The sequence below is a fragment of the Pipistrellus hanaki genome (assembly GCF_964339955.1).
Source record: "Pipistrellus hanaki genome assembly, chromosome: 18".
Lineage (NCBI taxonomy): Eukaryota > Metazoa > Chordata > Mammalia > Chiroptera > Vespertilionidae > Pipistrellus > Pipistrellus hanaki.
This window is the reverse complement of record NC_140520.1, coordinates 22,783,617-22,800,583: the sequence shown is the minus strand read 5'-3', so window position 1 is coordinate 22,800,583 and position 16,967 is coordinate 22,783,617. Positions and strand designations below refer to the sequence as shown.

The following is a 16,967-nucleotide window of genomic DNA, read 5'->3' as shown; positions in this document are numbered from 1 at the left end:
CCCTGAGATGAATCAGATGTTGAAAATGACAGGTAAGGATTTGAAATTAATTATTATAACTATCCTAAATAAACTAAAATGTGTTTTCAGTGAAGGAGAATTTCAAGGGACAAATAGAAGAACTCCGCAGAGAAAAAGAAGAAAAAATAGAAATTCTGGAACAGAAAATTAAAATTTTAGAAATAAAAAAATTCCACTGGATAGAATTAACAGCCAAATTACAAAGGGGATCAAAGTGAACTTAAAGGTAGAGGAATAGAAATCACCCAAAATGAACAACACAGAGAAAATGATTTTTTAAAAAATAAACAGAGGCCACTACATGATATCTAACAATCCAACATACATATAAGTAGAATACCAGATGGAGAAAAGAAAGGGAATAGGGCAAGAAAATTTTTGAAGAAAAAAAATTTCCCCAAATTTGATTAAATAAATTTGCAGGTACACAGTGCTAAATGACCACCATGTAAAATAAACACAATCACGTCCACCCTGAAACTAAACTGTTGAAAGTCAGATGTAATTTTAAATGTGTCAAAAGAAATGCAGCATATTATATGCAGAGACAAGAAGTGCATCTATTCCTGAATGTGATGTAAAACCACACATGAAGATCCATAAGTTTCTCTAGAAAGTAATGCATTGAATCATCATTAACCTTTGTCTCCATGAAGCAGCTGCTAAGCCCTGAAGAAGCAAATGGCCCTGAAAGTAGTAGGCTCTTTGAAGCACTGACATTGACGATAATTCAAGTAATTAGAAGTGAATAAACATTTCTCTCTGACCTCTAAAGACCCCTGTCAGTTCATATGATGGTATTTATAGAAGTATTAAGGGCATTTTGTTCCTAATGTGAATTGAGGGGAAATTTTATAAATTAGTAAGGAGATCCAATCAAATTTAGGTGCTATGTGGACAAAGCTCAACCATCTTCAGGGGAAAATTTTCAGCTTAAGCTTAAAAAAAAAAAAAAAAAAAAAAAAAGGTGGGGTGGGGGTAAGGAATCCCAGAAGGATGCAGAAAGAACTCTAAACTGAAAAATCAACAGACTAATGGTCCTTTTTTGCAAATAGATGATATTCTATTACCAAAAAAGCATGATATATTTAAGTGTGCATATTAAATGCTTCTGGCTTTTCATGTATATTAAAAAGAGTTGAAGAATGAAATGGAATGTCTCTTAACTTTCATATTAAAAGCAATGGACATTTATAAATAAGTCTTGATGATTAGGACTAGCCAAGAAAGAAAGTATTTAGGAATACAAATACAACATAGTATTTGAAGTCCTAGAATCAAAATGATTATTGTGGCAATCTGGGGTGAAATCCACAGAGAACAGGTTAGAGTTTCAGCTTTTGACAGACTGAAGGATTTCTCCTTTTATAACTGCTTTCGTAGTTCAGTATATTAGAGTCAGAGTGGTTAGGAAAAAAGCTAGGTAAGTAACAACAGTAAATCCCCCTGAGTGTACTGGTGTGATCAAATTCTATGTAATCTGGCACTTGCTCTACTGATTTCCCATCTTGATGTCTGAGCCAGACCACTTACTCCCACAAAAAAAAAGTCTCTATTGTCTAGGCAGAGACATATTAATTCAGTTTGAGTCTCAGAAGAAAAAACAAACTTTGAATTGTAATGTGAATTTTTAGTGTATGAAAAAGAAATGTTTTTTCAATTTCAAACAAATGTGTACAAGCTTAAAATTTATTCCCATATCTCAATTAAGAACACTAGATGCATCAAATTGTATCCACTCATTCGTTCCAACATAAACTTAGTGTCTACCATGTGCCAAGACACAGGGAAGGAAAATGCATGGATAATTAATATGTAACATATGAATAAATAAATATAATAAAGTGGTATGTGTTATGGTGGAAGAGGAAGATAAGAATGGTGGAAAGACAGAAAATACTCTTTATATAAATGCCTTTTATTTTAGTAGTATGTTTTATGAGAAGAACAGAAGTCACCGGAGAACGGAGAGGTTGTTGAGGGTTATAAGGAGACACAGATTTGAAGGATAGAAAAGGAAAGCTAGCAGAGGACTTGAGTTTTTATCTTGAAGGACAGGATAGAGAGAACCAGTTGAAGATTTGGTAGAGTGAAGCTAAATGGGGGGGAGAGGGGGAAGTATGGAGTTTTCTCAAAAATTAAAAACAGGTCCATCTGGTGTGGCTCAGTAGTTGTGCATCTACCTATAAACCAGGAGGTCACAGTTTGATTCCTGGTCAGGGAACATGCCCCGGTTGCAGGCTTGATCCCCAGCAGGGAGTGTGCATGAGGTAGCCAACAGATGATTCTCTCTTTATCAGTGATGTTTCTATCTCTCTCTCCTTCTCCCTTCTTCTCTGAAATCAAGAAAAATATATTTAAAAACCCTAGCAATCCCACTTCTGGGCAATATATCCTAAGAATCCCAAAATGCCAGTCAGAAAGAATGTGTTCACAGCAGCATAATTTCCAATACTAGCTAAGATCTGGAAACAGCCCAAATCCCCATCAGTAGGTAGATGAGTGGATTAAAAAAAGCTGTGATACATTTACACAATTGAATACTATTGAGCTGTAAAAAAGAAGGATCTCTTCCCATTGTGAGAGCATGGAGGGACCTGGAAGATCTTGTGCTAAGTGAAATAAACCAGTTGGAGAAAGACAAACATCCCATGATCTCACTTATATGCAGAATCTAAGGAACAAAACACACAGACAAATAAAATAGGCCCAGAGACATGGATGCATGGAACAGACTGACAGAGCTCCGAGAGGGAGAAGGCTGATAGAGACCAAAAGAGATTAATCAAAGAACCTGTTTGCATATATGCACAGCCCATAACACAGACCATAGTGTGGTGAAGGCCTGGGGTGGGGTGGGGATTGGATGGAGGGGCTCAAAGGGGGAAAGAATGAGGGACAAATGTAATACTGTCAACACATAAAAAAATAAATTAACCTAAAAATAAAATAAATTAAAAATAAAATAAACTAGTGGGAAGACGGTGGGACAGGGCTGAAGGCAAGTTGGGATGGAGGTTCATGAATGTGTGGTGGTACCAATCCACCCTGCACACCACTGATCAAAGCCTGCACAGCCTCACAAAGGAGGGACTTGGGATTTCTTTACTGGCTTCTCTGTGTTGTTCCTTAACACAGCAGCAGTGCATCCTAGCAATTTCCTTTTACCTGCTCATTACGTTCTTCCTTCTTCCTCATATCTCCCGTCCTCCAAAGTGTATGGCTTTTCCTTCTCTTGGTTAGTTTAGACCAGCGGTCGGCAAACTCATTAGCCAACAGAGCCAGATATCAACAGTATGATGATTGAAATTTCTTTGGAGAGCCACATTTTTTTTAAACTTAAACTTCTTCTAACGCCACTTCTTCAAAATAGACTCGCCCAGCCGTGATATTTTGTGGAAGAGCCACACTCAAGGGGCCAAAGAGCCGCATGAGGCTCGAGAGCCACAGTTTGCTGACCATGGGTTTAGATTATCAGGGAAGAAGAAGGCCATCTAATGGCATCCCCTCTCCGGGGCTCTGTGGTCCCCGGGGGTTGGCAGGTAGAGTCGGGCTTCAGAACAGGTCCACAGTCTGTCCTTTCCCTCCAGGGAGGTCCATCTGTCTGCAAAATTCTGCAAGTCTTCCAGCTTGGTCTACCCAGATCTGAGGTCTGCTCGGCAAAGAATCCACTTCCGGAGAACTTGAGCATATAAGTGAATGCAAGCAGCCTGCCTCGGGAGTCAAAGGACCCTTTATCATGGTCATGAAGAATCGGGTGGCTTTCCATTTTAGAACTCTACCCACTTAGTCAATAGGTGCATTATGAAGAACTGGACACATTGCATCACTGTGAAGAGCTTTGGACTGCGGTTTGCGAAAGCAGAATAAATTTTCTTGCAGTTGTACCGTTATGTGTACACACACACACACACACACACACACACACACACACTCTCTCTCTCTCTCTCTCTCTCTCTCTCTCACACACACACACACACACACACACACACACACACACACGCCCATTGGCAGACAAGGCCACACCTCACGGCTCCGGGGGAAGCCACAGACCTCAGCTGTCCAGGCTGAGCCCGGCCGGGAGGAACTTTCCGCGGGACTGAGGACAAACAGCGCCCAGACAGACCGCCTGCCTGGAGCCTGCGCCCCGCGCGAGCGCTGGCGGCCGCGGGTCCCGGGTGCGCCCCCGGCGGGAGGGTCCGGGGCAGCGGAGGCCGGTGCCGGCGTGCGCGCACCCCCAGCCCCGCGCACCCCCAGCCCCGCCAGCCGCACCCCGGGCTGGGCGCTCGCAGCAGCAGGTCCCCCGCCGCCCGCCCGGAACATGGCTGCGCGCCCCGCCGCCGGCCTCGCCTGCGCGCTGCTGCTCCTCTCCGCGGCTCTGCTCCGCGGCGGCTGCCGGGCGCGCTTCGCCGCCGAGGCGGACTCCGAGGACGACGAGGACCAGGAGGCGAGGGTTTTCCCCGAGTCGCCGCTGCAGAGACCCACGGTGCTGGTGGCCCTGCTGGCCCGCAACGCGGCGCGCGCGCTGCCCCTCTTCCTGGGCTGCCTGGAGCGGCTGGACTACCCCAAGAGCAGGATGGCCATCTGGTGAGCCGGCCGGCGGGGCCCGGGCCGCCCGCGGGGACCTGGGCGGGGGCCGCTGTGCGCCGCGGGGACCCCGGGGAACCAAGGGGAACGCGGTGCGCACACCCCCTTGCTGCAGGCGCGGTCCCCGGGCGGGCGGATCGCGGGGCCGGGCTGGGAAAGGACACCCGGGTGGGTCCCTGTGCGCTAGGGGTGCTCACAGGAATAACCAGCCGATGGGAGCTCCGGGAGGGGAGCGGGGGGGGGGGGGAATGAGGGGGGGGGGTCTGGGCAGCCTCGTCCTTTCCCGGCAAGATTTGGGGACACCCCACTCTAGTGCTAGCTTCTCTCCCTTTCCGCTCTCGAGGTTTCCTCTTTCCTCGCCCTGGAGGAAGGGGTTCAGGGTGTCCTCCCCTCCAACTCCAGATGTGTCTGGGAGGGTAACTGAGGCTGACCAGTGGGCTCCGGAATGGCTGGGGTGGCGAAGAGTGCGTCCCAGGTGCTGGCCGGCCCCTGCTCCCTCCTCAGAGGCTCCCGGTTCTTGGGGTTGAGAGGGAGCAAAGAGGAGACCTGGACCCAGACCTTGAGCCCTGGTGGGACCCCTGTGCCTCCTCAACCACGCCAGCATCGCGGGTCCTGTCTCCATGGAGCGCTCCAGACGGTCCCTGCCTGTGCATCCTCTTGGGACTCATTCCCTGCCGTGGGGCGCCCTGGAGGAGGCAAACAGCCAAATGTTGCAACCCTTAGCCCAGAGCTGCGGGTGGGCCTGGTTCCTGGGTTTGCTGCGGGGAGGGCCGGGGCATCCTTGGAGATGCCTGTCCAGCTCCAACTTTAGGAATGGGTGTCTGGTCCCACATCTTTGAAAAAACGCAGGTATCAGAGGGCGAGAAGTTGGTGGCCAGGTGAGCTGCTAAGGAGCCTGCGGGGGAGGGGATGCATGCTGGCCTGGGGCGATAGGCAGCCAGGGGTACATGGACTAGAAGACAAACCCCAGTTCTCTCCGGAGGGAGCAGTTTCTATCTTATGCTGCTAAAGGGAGCTGTCCGAAGACAGAGTTTATCCTGGGAGCAGCGGTTGGGCAGAGAGAAATAAGGATGGATAACGCAGCAGCAGGAATTGGCAGCCAGAGGGTACCTGGTGGGAGAGGGGCAGAGGTGAGAAAGCAAACACGAAGTATAGTGCGGCACTGTGCTGTACACTGCTTCAGTGTATACGCCCTCTAGACGTGACCGCTGCCACGGAAGAGAGCATGCTATGTGGCCGGTGGGAACGCTGGTGCAGCCAGGTTTCAAACCAGAAGGAAGTGCTTTTTTAACCACTTCAATCCCAAAAGGAAATTCCACAGCTGTCCGTTGCTAGATGCCTGTTGCAAGAGAGATGCTTTACCTATGGTCTTTATGCATTGCTTAGTCTTAAAGAATGTTGCAATAGTTACTATTTAGAAGAGATACCGTAGCCCTGTGTTACAAACGAAGAAACGGAGACTTGAATCAGTTCAAAGACTCCAAGTCGCAGAATTAATAAACGGTAGAGCTACGATTTGAACCCAACTGTGTCCCTAAACACTGCCCTAGGAAGGGAGTAGTGGGAATAAGACACTAGAAGCAAAAGTTATATAAGCCTATCAGCTGCAAAGTAGGAAATGCGAGTTGTCAGTCACTAACTTGATATGTGATATAGGGACAGTTTCTTGGGAGCCATAGACATTAGTTTCCTTAGTTAAAATGATGGAATGCGGCTGCATTTGAAATTAGGATTTCAGAAGTCCTTTCCGGCTCTTGAATTACATACATTTTACGATGTGATCAGAATTGACCAACAGCAATTGTACTTCCTATGTCCCTGAATTCTCCAGGTTCTACTGACTTTGGTATTCTGTTTAGATGGGTAGTTTCCCAATTCTGCATAGATCTTTGGGATTTATATATTCCTTACTCTCATTCATGGTCCATGTAAGTGCTTTGTCCTTTATGGCCAGTGTTGGAAAGTTAAGGAAGAAACCCAAGGTTTGGGTAAGGCCTTGGGCAACCCATGGGTTAGCCACTAAAAACTCTTTTATGAGTTCTAGCTCAGAACCCTTATAGCATTTATTAGATAAGAGTAACCAAAATCGGCAGCTTTAAGTAGTGCTTTACAGCTCTCAGAGTACTTTCATCAGCTATGTTATCTTATTTGATCCTGACTGTCATTCTGTAAAGCACTAAAATTATCTGTATTTTATAGAACTCATTCTGTTAAAAGTAACTGACTTAGGGTTACATTTTTTTTTTTAAATTAATTTCACAAACACTTAATGCTAAGAGCTCACAGTTCTTCTAAGCACCTTACATTCAATTTCTGGTTTAATATTCATAAAAACCCTATAAAGACCTATCAGGTGTGTACTGTATTATATACCCTTTTACGGGTGAGAAAACGGAGGCACCGAGAGGTTGTACCAGCACATGTTCCTAATGACTGTGTGTGTGTGTGTGTGTGTGTGTGGATGTGTGTGTGTTTTGTGAGAATCAGGCACTATGCCAAATTTGGGCCAGTTGGACTGAGAAAAGTTGAATTAGATGTGGCTCCTTATAGACGAATATTGCTTTTTCTTTTTCCTTTCTTAAATATATTTTTCATTGATTTCAGAGAGGAATGGAGAGGGAGAGAGAGAGATAGAAACATCAATGATGAGAGAGAATCATTGATTGTCTGCCTCTTGCATGCATCCTACAGGGGATCGAGCCCAAAACCCAGGCATGTGCTTTTGACTGGAATTGAACCTGGGACTCTTCAAGTCTGCAAGTTGACACTCTGTCCACTGAGCCAAACCAGCTAGGGCTTTTCTTTCTTCTATTTTCTGGGCAGTGTAAGGTCATCTGAATGGCATTTACAGGATGTAGGGGAGTGACATAGGACTCCTAAGTCAAATTGGGACAGATGTCTGAATATGAAAGACTTCTCGAGGAGTTGACACTTTGTTTGAACTCAATTTTAAAGGACAAATAGGAACCTACTAAAACCTGGGATGGGAGGGAAGGAGGTTTCCAGAAAGAGGGAACAGGGAGACAAGAAAACAAAAGGCACTGGGACATTAACCAGAATTTACTGTCAGGGAAATAATATGGGCGGCAGGTCTACTGACTGCAAACCTCCCAACTCATCGCCTTGTATCACCAGAGCTGCTACCTTTGTGAATGGCCCTCGGAGAGCATTTGGCTGGGAAGATTATGGAATATAACCCTCTAGGAGGAGGTGGTACCTAAGTTTAGGTCTTCAACCAATTGCTTACCTCTAGTCTTTCTGTCCTAACTCTGCTCAACATTCTGAGATGCCAAGCTGGTTAGTATTCACTCTGCAAAGCCAGCACATGCTGCTGTCAAAAGCAGTCAGTGTCAAAAATGGCTGTGAGCTACCCAGAACCGTACAAAATAGAACCCTGTTGAGCACAGAGTCTGGGTGCCAGCTTCCAAGGAGTCCTGCTTCTCATTCATCTACTTACCTCTAACCATGACCAGAGAGCACCTGCTAAGGCATCTTTCCTGTATGGGTAATTGAGAGGCCTGGCTCACTAATCACATTCAGACTTCTCAGTGATAGGATTTTTTTTTTCTTCTTACCTAAAGTTCTGGACCAGGGCTGCACGGCCCATCCAGGTGGAATGAGGGTCAACACATTGACCTGAAAACTTTTGCTGTCAGCGAATGAGTGTCGATATCTCAGCATCAGGTTTGTTCAGAGTAGGTTGAACAAAGGCAAGTTTATATTTTTGAGATACTTTGTACCAGCAAAAAGGAAAATTTGTCCCATGTACCCATCTGAAAACCCCAACAAGCTAATGGTTTTCCTTCAAATTGGCACAGCTTTGTGGTATGGGACTAAGGAGAGTACCCCTCGTGTTCTAATTCCATCCCGCACTGAGTGTGTGGGAATCGCTGCTGTGCTGAGATGCAGGGAGCTGGAGGCATTGTGACATGTGGCGGTGGACTTGGGTGGCTTCTCTTTAATTCAGTGGAGGCATGCACAGTGGCCTTAGCCATGGAGGGAAGGCTGAACTCATCCCTCTTCCAAACCTGTGATTAAGGGGAGCAGCGCCAAGTTCCGTGATCATGAAAAGTGGATTGGGGCACAAGAAAAAAACATTTGACCAAAAGATACATTAAGTTTGTCTTTTGGAGAGCCTGCTATTGTCCTTGGGAAGGCGGCTAGGGTTCGCAGAGTCTGTACAAATCACAAGGCTGTAACTGCCATGTAATTACAGAACCATTTGGGCATTTCACTTGGTAGAGTGTTGAAAATTAATATCCTCCATTGGGGGCCATTGTATGGCTTTCTAAATAAAGAGATGAGATTCTGTAGACATGCGCAGACATAATGGTGAGCTATACTTGGTCTGGGTACTGATCCCAATATTTTTGTACACTACTTACTCTGTGCAGTGCTTGGGGATTAGCTTGGATTGATCTCCACATTTTAATGCCCAACCAGGAGCATTTTGGTGAATATTTAACTAGAGTCACTAATATACATATGTTTATAAAACGTTCCCAAACTACTATTAACGGTTACTTTCAGCACCAGCAGTGAGAATGATGTCACATTTCATCTCAACATTAGATGTTTTCATTACCCTTATGGAGAGTTTCAGTTCAAGGCTGAAAAAGTGGACGATACTTTAATCCCCTTCTCTCCATTAGTCTTTTTTCCTCACCTTTATTAGTCACAGCCGGTGGCTTAGTACTGAAGTAGGAGTGTGTGAGCTTAGAGTTAGACAGACTAGGGTTCCATCAGCGAACCTATGAGTATAGCTTTCCCATTTGGAAGTGACTATTAATAACACCTATCACAAAGATTTCTCCTAATAGCAAATGAGATAATACGTGGACATTGTCTTTTACATAAATGTTAATAAGCACCAGTTACCATTTTCTATTTATCTCTTCCTTTTTGTCCCACCTCCTTTATCTTCCAAATGAAAATTTAAAAAAAATTAAAAATATCCTATATAATAAAAGGCTAATACGCAAATTGACTGAACAGCAGAACAACCTGTCACTATGACATGCACTGACCACCAGGGGGCAGATGCTCAATGCAGGAGCTGCCCCCTGATGGTCAGTGAACTCCCACAGGGGGCACGCCACTCAGCCAGAAGCTGGGCTCACAGTGCAGCAGCAGTGGCAGAGCCTCTCCTGCCTCCACAGCAGTTGGACATTGCCTGAAGGCTCCTGGACTGCAAGAGGGTGCAGGCTGGGCTGAGGGACTTACCCCCCCCCCACCTCCCTGAGTGCACAAATTTTGTGCACTGGACCTCTAGTCTAATATTAATATATATATATATATATATATATATATATATATATATATATAATCAAAAGGAACTCTATTTTCTTCTTTTGAATAATAAATGGTCAACATAATGCAAACTAACATTAAAAAGAGATGTGCTCTTATAAACATTTTTGTTTGATAACCAATTTATTCCTGACAACCACCCTGGGTGAGAGGTGCCATTACTCTCCTCACTTTACAAAGGAGGAAACTGAGGCACAGAGAATTTAAATGACTTTCTTGAGGTCACCAGGCTAGTGCATGTTGGAGCCAGGATCTGACCCAGGCAGCTAATGCCACAGACTGAGTACAGGTGGTCTGTTTAAGATCAAGAAAGGACCAATTGGTTCTAATTTTTGCTTCTGGCAGTTGACTCAATTTGGGAGGATAAGAGAGCCAGTGTTTCTTTGAAACAAGAATGGCCCCTTCTACTTAAATGGCATAGGACTCAGTGGTTCCATTCCGCTGTCTTGATAATTTTGTCACTTAGCTTAGACATTTCTAGTTACCGAATTCTTTCTGTGGTAGAATTCATAGGAATAGAATGAGACAGACTATGTTGCTTGTCCATACATATTCAGGTCACTTGCTATGATCACAGCTACATAGAAACAGAAAGAAATGTACCAAGTATTGTTAGCAACAAATGAATCAAGCAGCACTATTCACACACGAGTGGCTCTAGCATTTTAGGTTCATATTGGCAAAACTGAAAATACCAGGTTTTCAGTCTTTTTCATTAGCATCCTTAGATATGCTTGACCCCTAAACTCAACTTTCTTCCAAATGATTGGAGAAGATTATCAATACCCCACCCCCCCTAATTTCAACACACAGTTGGCTCTCTGAATTATATATTTCCTTTGGGTAAAAAGTGAAGTGACTAACACAGGTTACCAATCCTCTTGAGTTCTAGCTATGACAGATTGCCTGCAGGGTTAAGAAGGATGCCTGAATTGTCCTGGATCTGTATTGCTCATTACCTTCCCTGGATGGGGAAAGTAAAGCACAGTTCGAGGGTTTGACCCTCTTATATTATCTCTCCAGGGACTGTGCATGCAGATGAGACACCAGACCTTTAGAATTCTAAGCCCTGTGTGGCTGTGTTCTTTTGGAACCGATGTCGCTCACCGGGTAAAGGAGCATGCCACTTATTCTCAGCCGGGTTCAGCTTTACAGGCTCGTCTTCAGCTCTCTCTCCAGGTGACTCCCTCACCGGGTTTCTCTGTGGCTCCAGGCACATAAGCATGCTCCTTGTGACCCTCTCCCTGCGCTGTGTCTGGTGGGGGGAGGAAGGAACAGTGAGGGCTTTGTAACCAGAAGGGCTGCTGGTGGTATGCCTCGGCCCTTTTTCCAACCCTTAAACGTACACTTGGGTCCTATCACTGTGCGGCACTGTCTTCCAGTCAACGGCACAGTATAGTGGGACATTATAAGGCTCCTATGGGGACTATAGTAGGACTATTATAAGGCTGGTTTCTCCGAGTTTCTTCAAATAACAATAGACAGTAAAGTAAGAGCCTCAGAGAAAATGACCAGCCTGTGGTAAGGTCGTTAGGCCCATTCTCCAGGTGCCATAGTATGACGGGCTCTCACTACATGTGTTTAAACCATATTTATTACTCATCGGGAATTCAAAAACACCTGTACTGTATATATCTTGACATTTGTATTCACAAAGGACTGGCTTGTTCATTTCATTGTACATAGGTTATTAGAATACCACATAGTACTGATTTAGGGGGAAAAAAGAAGAAAAAAAGTAAATCTCTTAGAGTCCCTGTGGGTTTATTTAATAGTAGTTTAAGTATTTTATAAATGTTTTCTCCTGACATTTTAAAACATGAAATAGTAACATAAAAACTCAAACAGTGTGAATAGAAATACAATACTTCCTACCACCTGCCAGAGGCAGCCACTGTTACCTTCTAGAAACTTTCTGTGCACACACACACACACACACACACACACACACACGTTTCCTATTGATGTCAACCCAAATGTGAGTATTTTATGTAGCCTGTTCTGCATAAGTGTAATTTAAAAAAACACACAACTACTTCTGTTAACCTCTGTTCAACTCTGCCAGCCCACCTACACTCATTCCTGTTCCAGGTAGCAACTCTGAACCTTGCTCTATTCTGCTCTCCTGTCCTATATCTCTGGCCCTTAGAAAATCTGGTCCTACGCTCATTAAAAAAACAAACAAAAACAAAACAACCTCTTTTATTAAATGCAATATGCATCCAAAAAGTGCATTTATTATAAACACATAACTGAATAACTTTTCACAAACCGAATACTGTGTAACCAGCACCTGCCTCACCGTTGCCTTTGTGCACAGCAATGACTGTTGGGGCCAAGTAGCTGCTGTCCCCTGCAGTTTTCCTAGATTGTCACATTCCCACGGGGACCACACTGTGTGCACAGTCTGGCTCTTTGCTGTGGCTTGCCTGGCCCCCCATTGGCACTGGGGTGTGACCCTTGCATCCTCCTCGGACTCCCCTGGGGCCCTAGGACTCAAGTCATAACTGCATTCTAGAACCAGCAGCCTTGGCCTATTGCCAGCGAGATCTAGAGGTCAGGGGATCGGGATCCTATTTCTTTCCCCTCAGCTCTCCATTCCTCTGGTAGGAAAGCCGTGTGTTCATGTTCATAAAAGTAAATAGGGATCTCGTTATAGGTAATCATCGAAAAGTCCTGTGGAATATAAATCGAGCGGCTGTAGTTAATTCACTGGGACTTGCTGCCATTCAGATCCGTGAAAACGCAGTGTTTGTGGTTGGTGGCGTCAGCCAAGTCTCCTGCATGAATTAAACCTTAGCTCCGGCTGGAGGGCATTTCTTTTCCTCTCTAGGAGCTCCACACAGAAGTCATTTCAGGGCTCCTGAGAGTCGCCGCACAACATCCTGCCCAGGCTGGACTCATGACTTTGTAACACGTTGCATGTCCTGGGGGCAGTTTTTGTTATTCTAGTTGTTTATCACATTTGGCAGGCTGGGGCCTGGCCCTGACTTGATGGTTTAGCTGATGAGGTTTTGTTCCTCTCTGCAAAGGGAATGCAAAATAATCCCCCTCCCCCCAAGGTTTTCTGATTAATGTTTCAAGATCCCTTAGAAGATATGCATTTCAGGAACATTGATGATAAGTCACCAGTGATCTTGGGTTGCGTGCTCCTAGGAGTGGAGCAGAGGACTGAGTGCGGGGCCAGGCCACTGCTGGAAGCACTCTGGTGCAGCTGGGTTTCATTGATAAATGAGCTGTTTTGAAAGAGTTCTTTACCTAGGCTGACTCACTTCAGAGTCTATTGAGGGATTTGTTAGGCTGGAAAGAGGAGTTTCCTTAAATGAATCTTCCCCTATTTTGGCTGTTGCTGTAGTCTGAATGTGTCCTCCCTTCCCCCAAATTCATAGGTTGAACTCTTAACCTTCAAAGATGATGGTATTAGGAGGTGGGGTCTCCCAGAGGGTTCCCCCTTCCTGAATGGGCTAAATATTTAAGAGAGGCTCCAGAGAGATCCCTCAACCCTTCTGCCACATGAGGTGGGCACAGCAAGAAGTCCCCAAGCCGAAGAGGGTCTTCGCCTGACCTGGCCACGCTGGTGCTTTGATCTTGGACTTCATGAGAAACAAATTTCTGCTGTTTATAACCCACCTAGTAGGTGTGTTTGTTCTAGCAGTCTGGACAGATCCAGCAGCTGTCAAGCTCAAGGAAACCATGAAGGGCCCAGCCGGCATGGCTCAATGGCTGAGTGTTGACCTATGAACCAGGAGGTCACAGTTTGATTCCTGGTCAGAGCATATGCCCAGGTTGTGGGCTCAATCCCCAATGTGGGGTGTGCAAGAGGCAGCCAATCAGTAATTCTCTCTCATCATTGATGTTTCTATCTCTCCCTCTTCTGTCCCTTCTGGAATATACAATATATATATATATTTGAAAGAAAGAACACCATGAAGATAGCTTAAAGTGCCTGAATTATAGACAACAGGGAAGTAGAATTCTTTCTCTTCTCTCTGAGAGTGATTGTATATATGTTTTGGAGGTTGGGGCAATTGGTTACAGCGAGCTTCCTATTCTCACGGGACAAGAGCTGATTCTGAGTAAGAGGAATGTATGGAGGTTCCTTGGCAAGCTCCCTAAATGTCATGTCAAGTGAGAAACTACTGCTTTTCAGGGTCTTGGGAAAGGTAGAATTTTCTGGAGACTGACGGCAGAACTTAAATTCCTGGGCCATCTGTGAGAAATGTGGTTGTGGACAATTGGTCTGTGGCATTTCCAACATGGAGTTACTTGCTGGACCGCAGGACGGCTTTTTAGTTTCTTTCTTGGTTTCCAGCCAGCCGCATAATCTGTCCAGGCTCCACACACTACAGCGATTATGGTGTAGACCCGCCAAGATAGTGGGAAGTTGCTGCCAAGTGGAATCAGGGTTTTGCGTGTCATGGCCGCAGCGTCGCACAGTAAGTGTGTATGAAGCTCCCACATTCCATCTGCTGGAACCGATGGGGGCCGGAGTGCATTCAAACCCTGTCTTGTGTTTCCGATGGATTTTGTTAAAACAGCTGGCATACTACAATATTTCAGAAACTCACACTCCTCCTCCCTCCATGGCCTTCCTCAGTCCTGTTTGACTTGATGATTTCCTGGGCATATTGATTTCCATCCGAGAAAATTCTCTTTCGCGCCATAAACCATGAATTTCTAAAGCAATGGGCTAAAAAAAAATGTTATATGCATTCCTTTATTCACTTGGCCATTGCAGAGAGTCTATGTGGATGAATCCAGGTCATCATGTTGAAATTAGTAGTTGGGATGGCCTACAAGCAACTTTCTCTCCATTCGTCAAGTTTATTGGCCATGAATGGACATTGGATCTCATCACTGTTCTGTCCACCTTTTGGTGTAAAACTGCTGGACTTCAACTCGTGGTTACTAAACGCTGGTTCAGGGGCCAACTGTATCACAACACCTTCAACGTTTGTTAGTTACACAGATTTCTGGGCTCCGTTTCAGCCACATCCAATCAGATGGCCCGTGGCAGGGGCCTGGGAAGCTGGTCTTAAACATGGGCATGAATGATATGGATGGAGCTCTGGGTTTGGGAACTGCAAGATGGGCTCTCAGAAGGCCCCCTGAGGATCAGGGGATGAGGACCAAAGGGTCTGTCTGTATCTAAAATACAGGCCCTGGGATTTTCAGAGCTTGGGGAGTTGGCATAGTGTGGAATCTTCTAAACTCCAGGTTTCAGGTACTGATGAATGAAGGCCAATGGGCTCTCTTATCAAGTGAAGTAGGAAGGAACAGAGTCATAGAGGAGATGCTGTGCCAGTTGGGCATCATTTGTGTTTTTCATTGAGTCAAGCACTTGTGTTCTCCTTTCTTCCAACAGTAACTATTTAAAAAAAAAAATTTTTTTTAAAGAGTGCCCTCAACAGCCCACTGGATGAAGTGGTCGGTATAAAGTGACACTCCCTGAAACCTTTTTCTTTGCTCAGTGTATCTCACATCATGAGCTCATTAAGCATTTAGTTCTAGAGAAGAAAGGATAGCTATTGATAAACATCTCTTAATAGAGCGAAGGGAAATCAAACCCGTGCATTTCCTTCGAGTAAGTAGTTGTCATTTGAACCACTTTGGTCCTCATCTTGGTCCCTTTGTTGCTTGTATTTAATTTTCCTACTTTTGGTTTTCTTTTTTGGCATGCAATTAGAAACCCATCCCCTCATTGGTGAGGGGGGGGGGGGAATGGTCTATTAAATTAGCCTGCATTTAGTAGTTGGCACTTCAGCTCTAATTATATGATACTAGAGGCCAGTTGCATGAACAGATTCATGCAGTAGGCCTTCCTTCCCTTGGCTTCCAGCACTGGTTTTCCTCTGGCACCAAGCCTTCGCTCCAGCCAGAGTTTGCCTTCTTCGTCTTTGCTGCAGACTCTGGAGTCTGCAGTCTTGTCTTCTCTGTGACACACCACTCGTGTAGATCCCTTTCCCCCCACTTTCTGCCCTCCCCCTAATAGCAGGCATTCTAATTTGCATACTCACTCTGATTGGCTGTGGGTGGAGAGGAGGTACGGTCAGTTTACATGTTTGTCTATTATTGGGTAAGATTACAAAGTCCCTACATCTTGTGTCTTCTTTAGTTACGGAATAAAAATATAAATTTTTGGAAATTCTCATTGTTCTGGTCAGCTGCATAAAGGATTGTTCTGAATTTGTCACTGCTGTGCAATGGTATGGCCTGAGTTGATATAGTAGCATTATTACAACCTCACTTACAGGCAGCCTTTCCTGGAACAGAGAATAACTCAGTCACTAAATCTTGTACTGGTCTTTTGTTGTTAATCCTCACCCAAGGATATTTTTCCATTGACTTTTACAGAGAGTGTAAGAGATGGAGAGAGAGAGAGAGAGGCATTGATATGAGAGAGAGACATCGATTGGTTGCTTACCATAGGAGCCCTGACCAGGTGTGGGGATCAGGCATGCACATACCCTTGACTGGACTCAAACCCAGAACACTTGAGCCTATGGGTCGATGTTCTATCCATGAAGCCAATCCAGCTAGGGCTTGTACTGTTCTTGTACCTTAGTTTCCTTCTGTCCTTTTGGTGACAGATCTATCCAAAATTCCCACAGTCAAGCTTCTCAAGTTTATGTGTCTATTTTTGTTGTTTAGTCCTTTTTCTTCTAAAAAATGTGAGCTGCAATCTATTGATTTTTCCCCCCCTTCAGATAGGAAGGGAGAGGGATAGAGAGAAACATTGATTAGCTGTCTACTGCACACCTCCTACTAAGGATGTGCCCGTAACCAAGGTACATACCCTTAACTGGAATTGAACCAGGGACCTTTCAGTCCACAGGCCAATGCTCTATCCACTGAGCCAAACTGATTAGGACTGCAATCTATAGCTTAATGTATCCCATGGAGAAGATAATAGTCATCTTGGGGGGAAGGTGAGCCCTGGCTTGCACACCTGGAGTTGCTTCTAGCCAAGAGCAGCCTTGGTCTCATGTGCAGATATCATCGTTTTGTCACTTATGCTGTCTTGTGAAAGAGTAGGAGGCATTGCTCAT

The 16,967-nt window shown here is 45.1% G+C and overlaps 1 protein-coding gene across 1 annotated transcript in view; it reads left to right on the top strand.

Annotated features, from left to right (window-relative positions):
- The first annotated feature begins 4,074 nt into the window (after window positions 1-4,074).
- COLGALT2 (collagen beta(1-O)galactosyltransferase 2) overlaps window positions 4,075-16,967 on the top strand; it is a 77,302-nt gene continuing 64,409 nt past the window's right edge. The window contains exon 1 of the mRNA XM_084866593.1: window positions 4,075-4,608. Coding sequence (XP_084722719.1) covers window positions 4,343-4,608 — 266 coding nt within the window. The 5' untranslated portion in view covers window positions 4,075-4,342. The remainder of the gene's footprint in view (window positions 4,609-16,967) is intronic.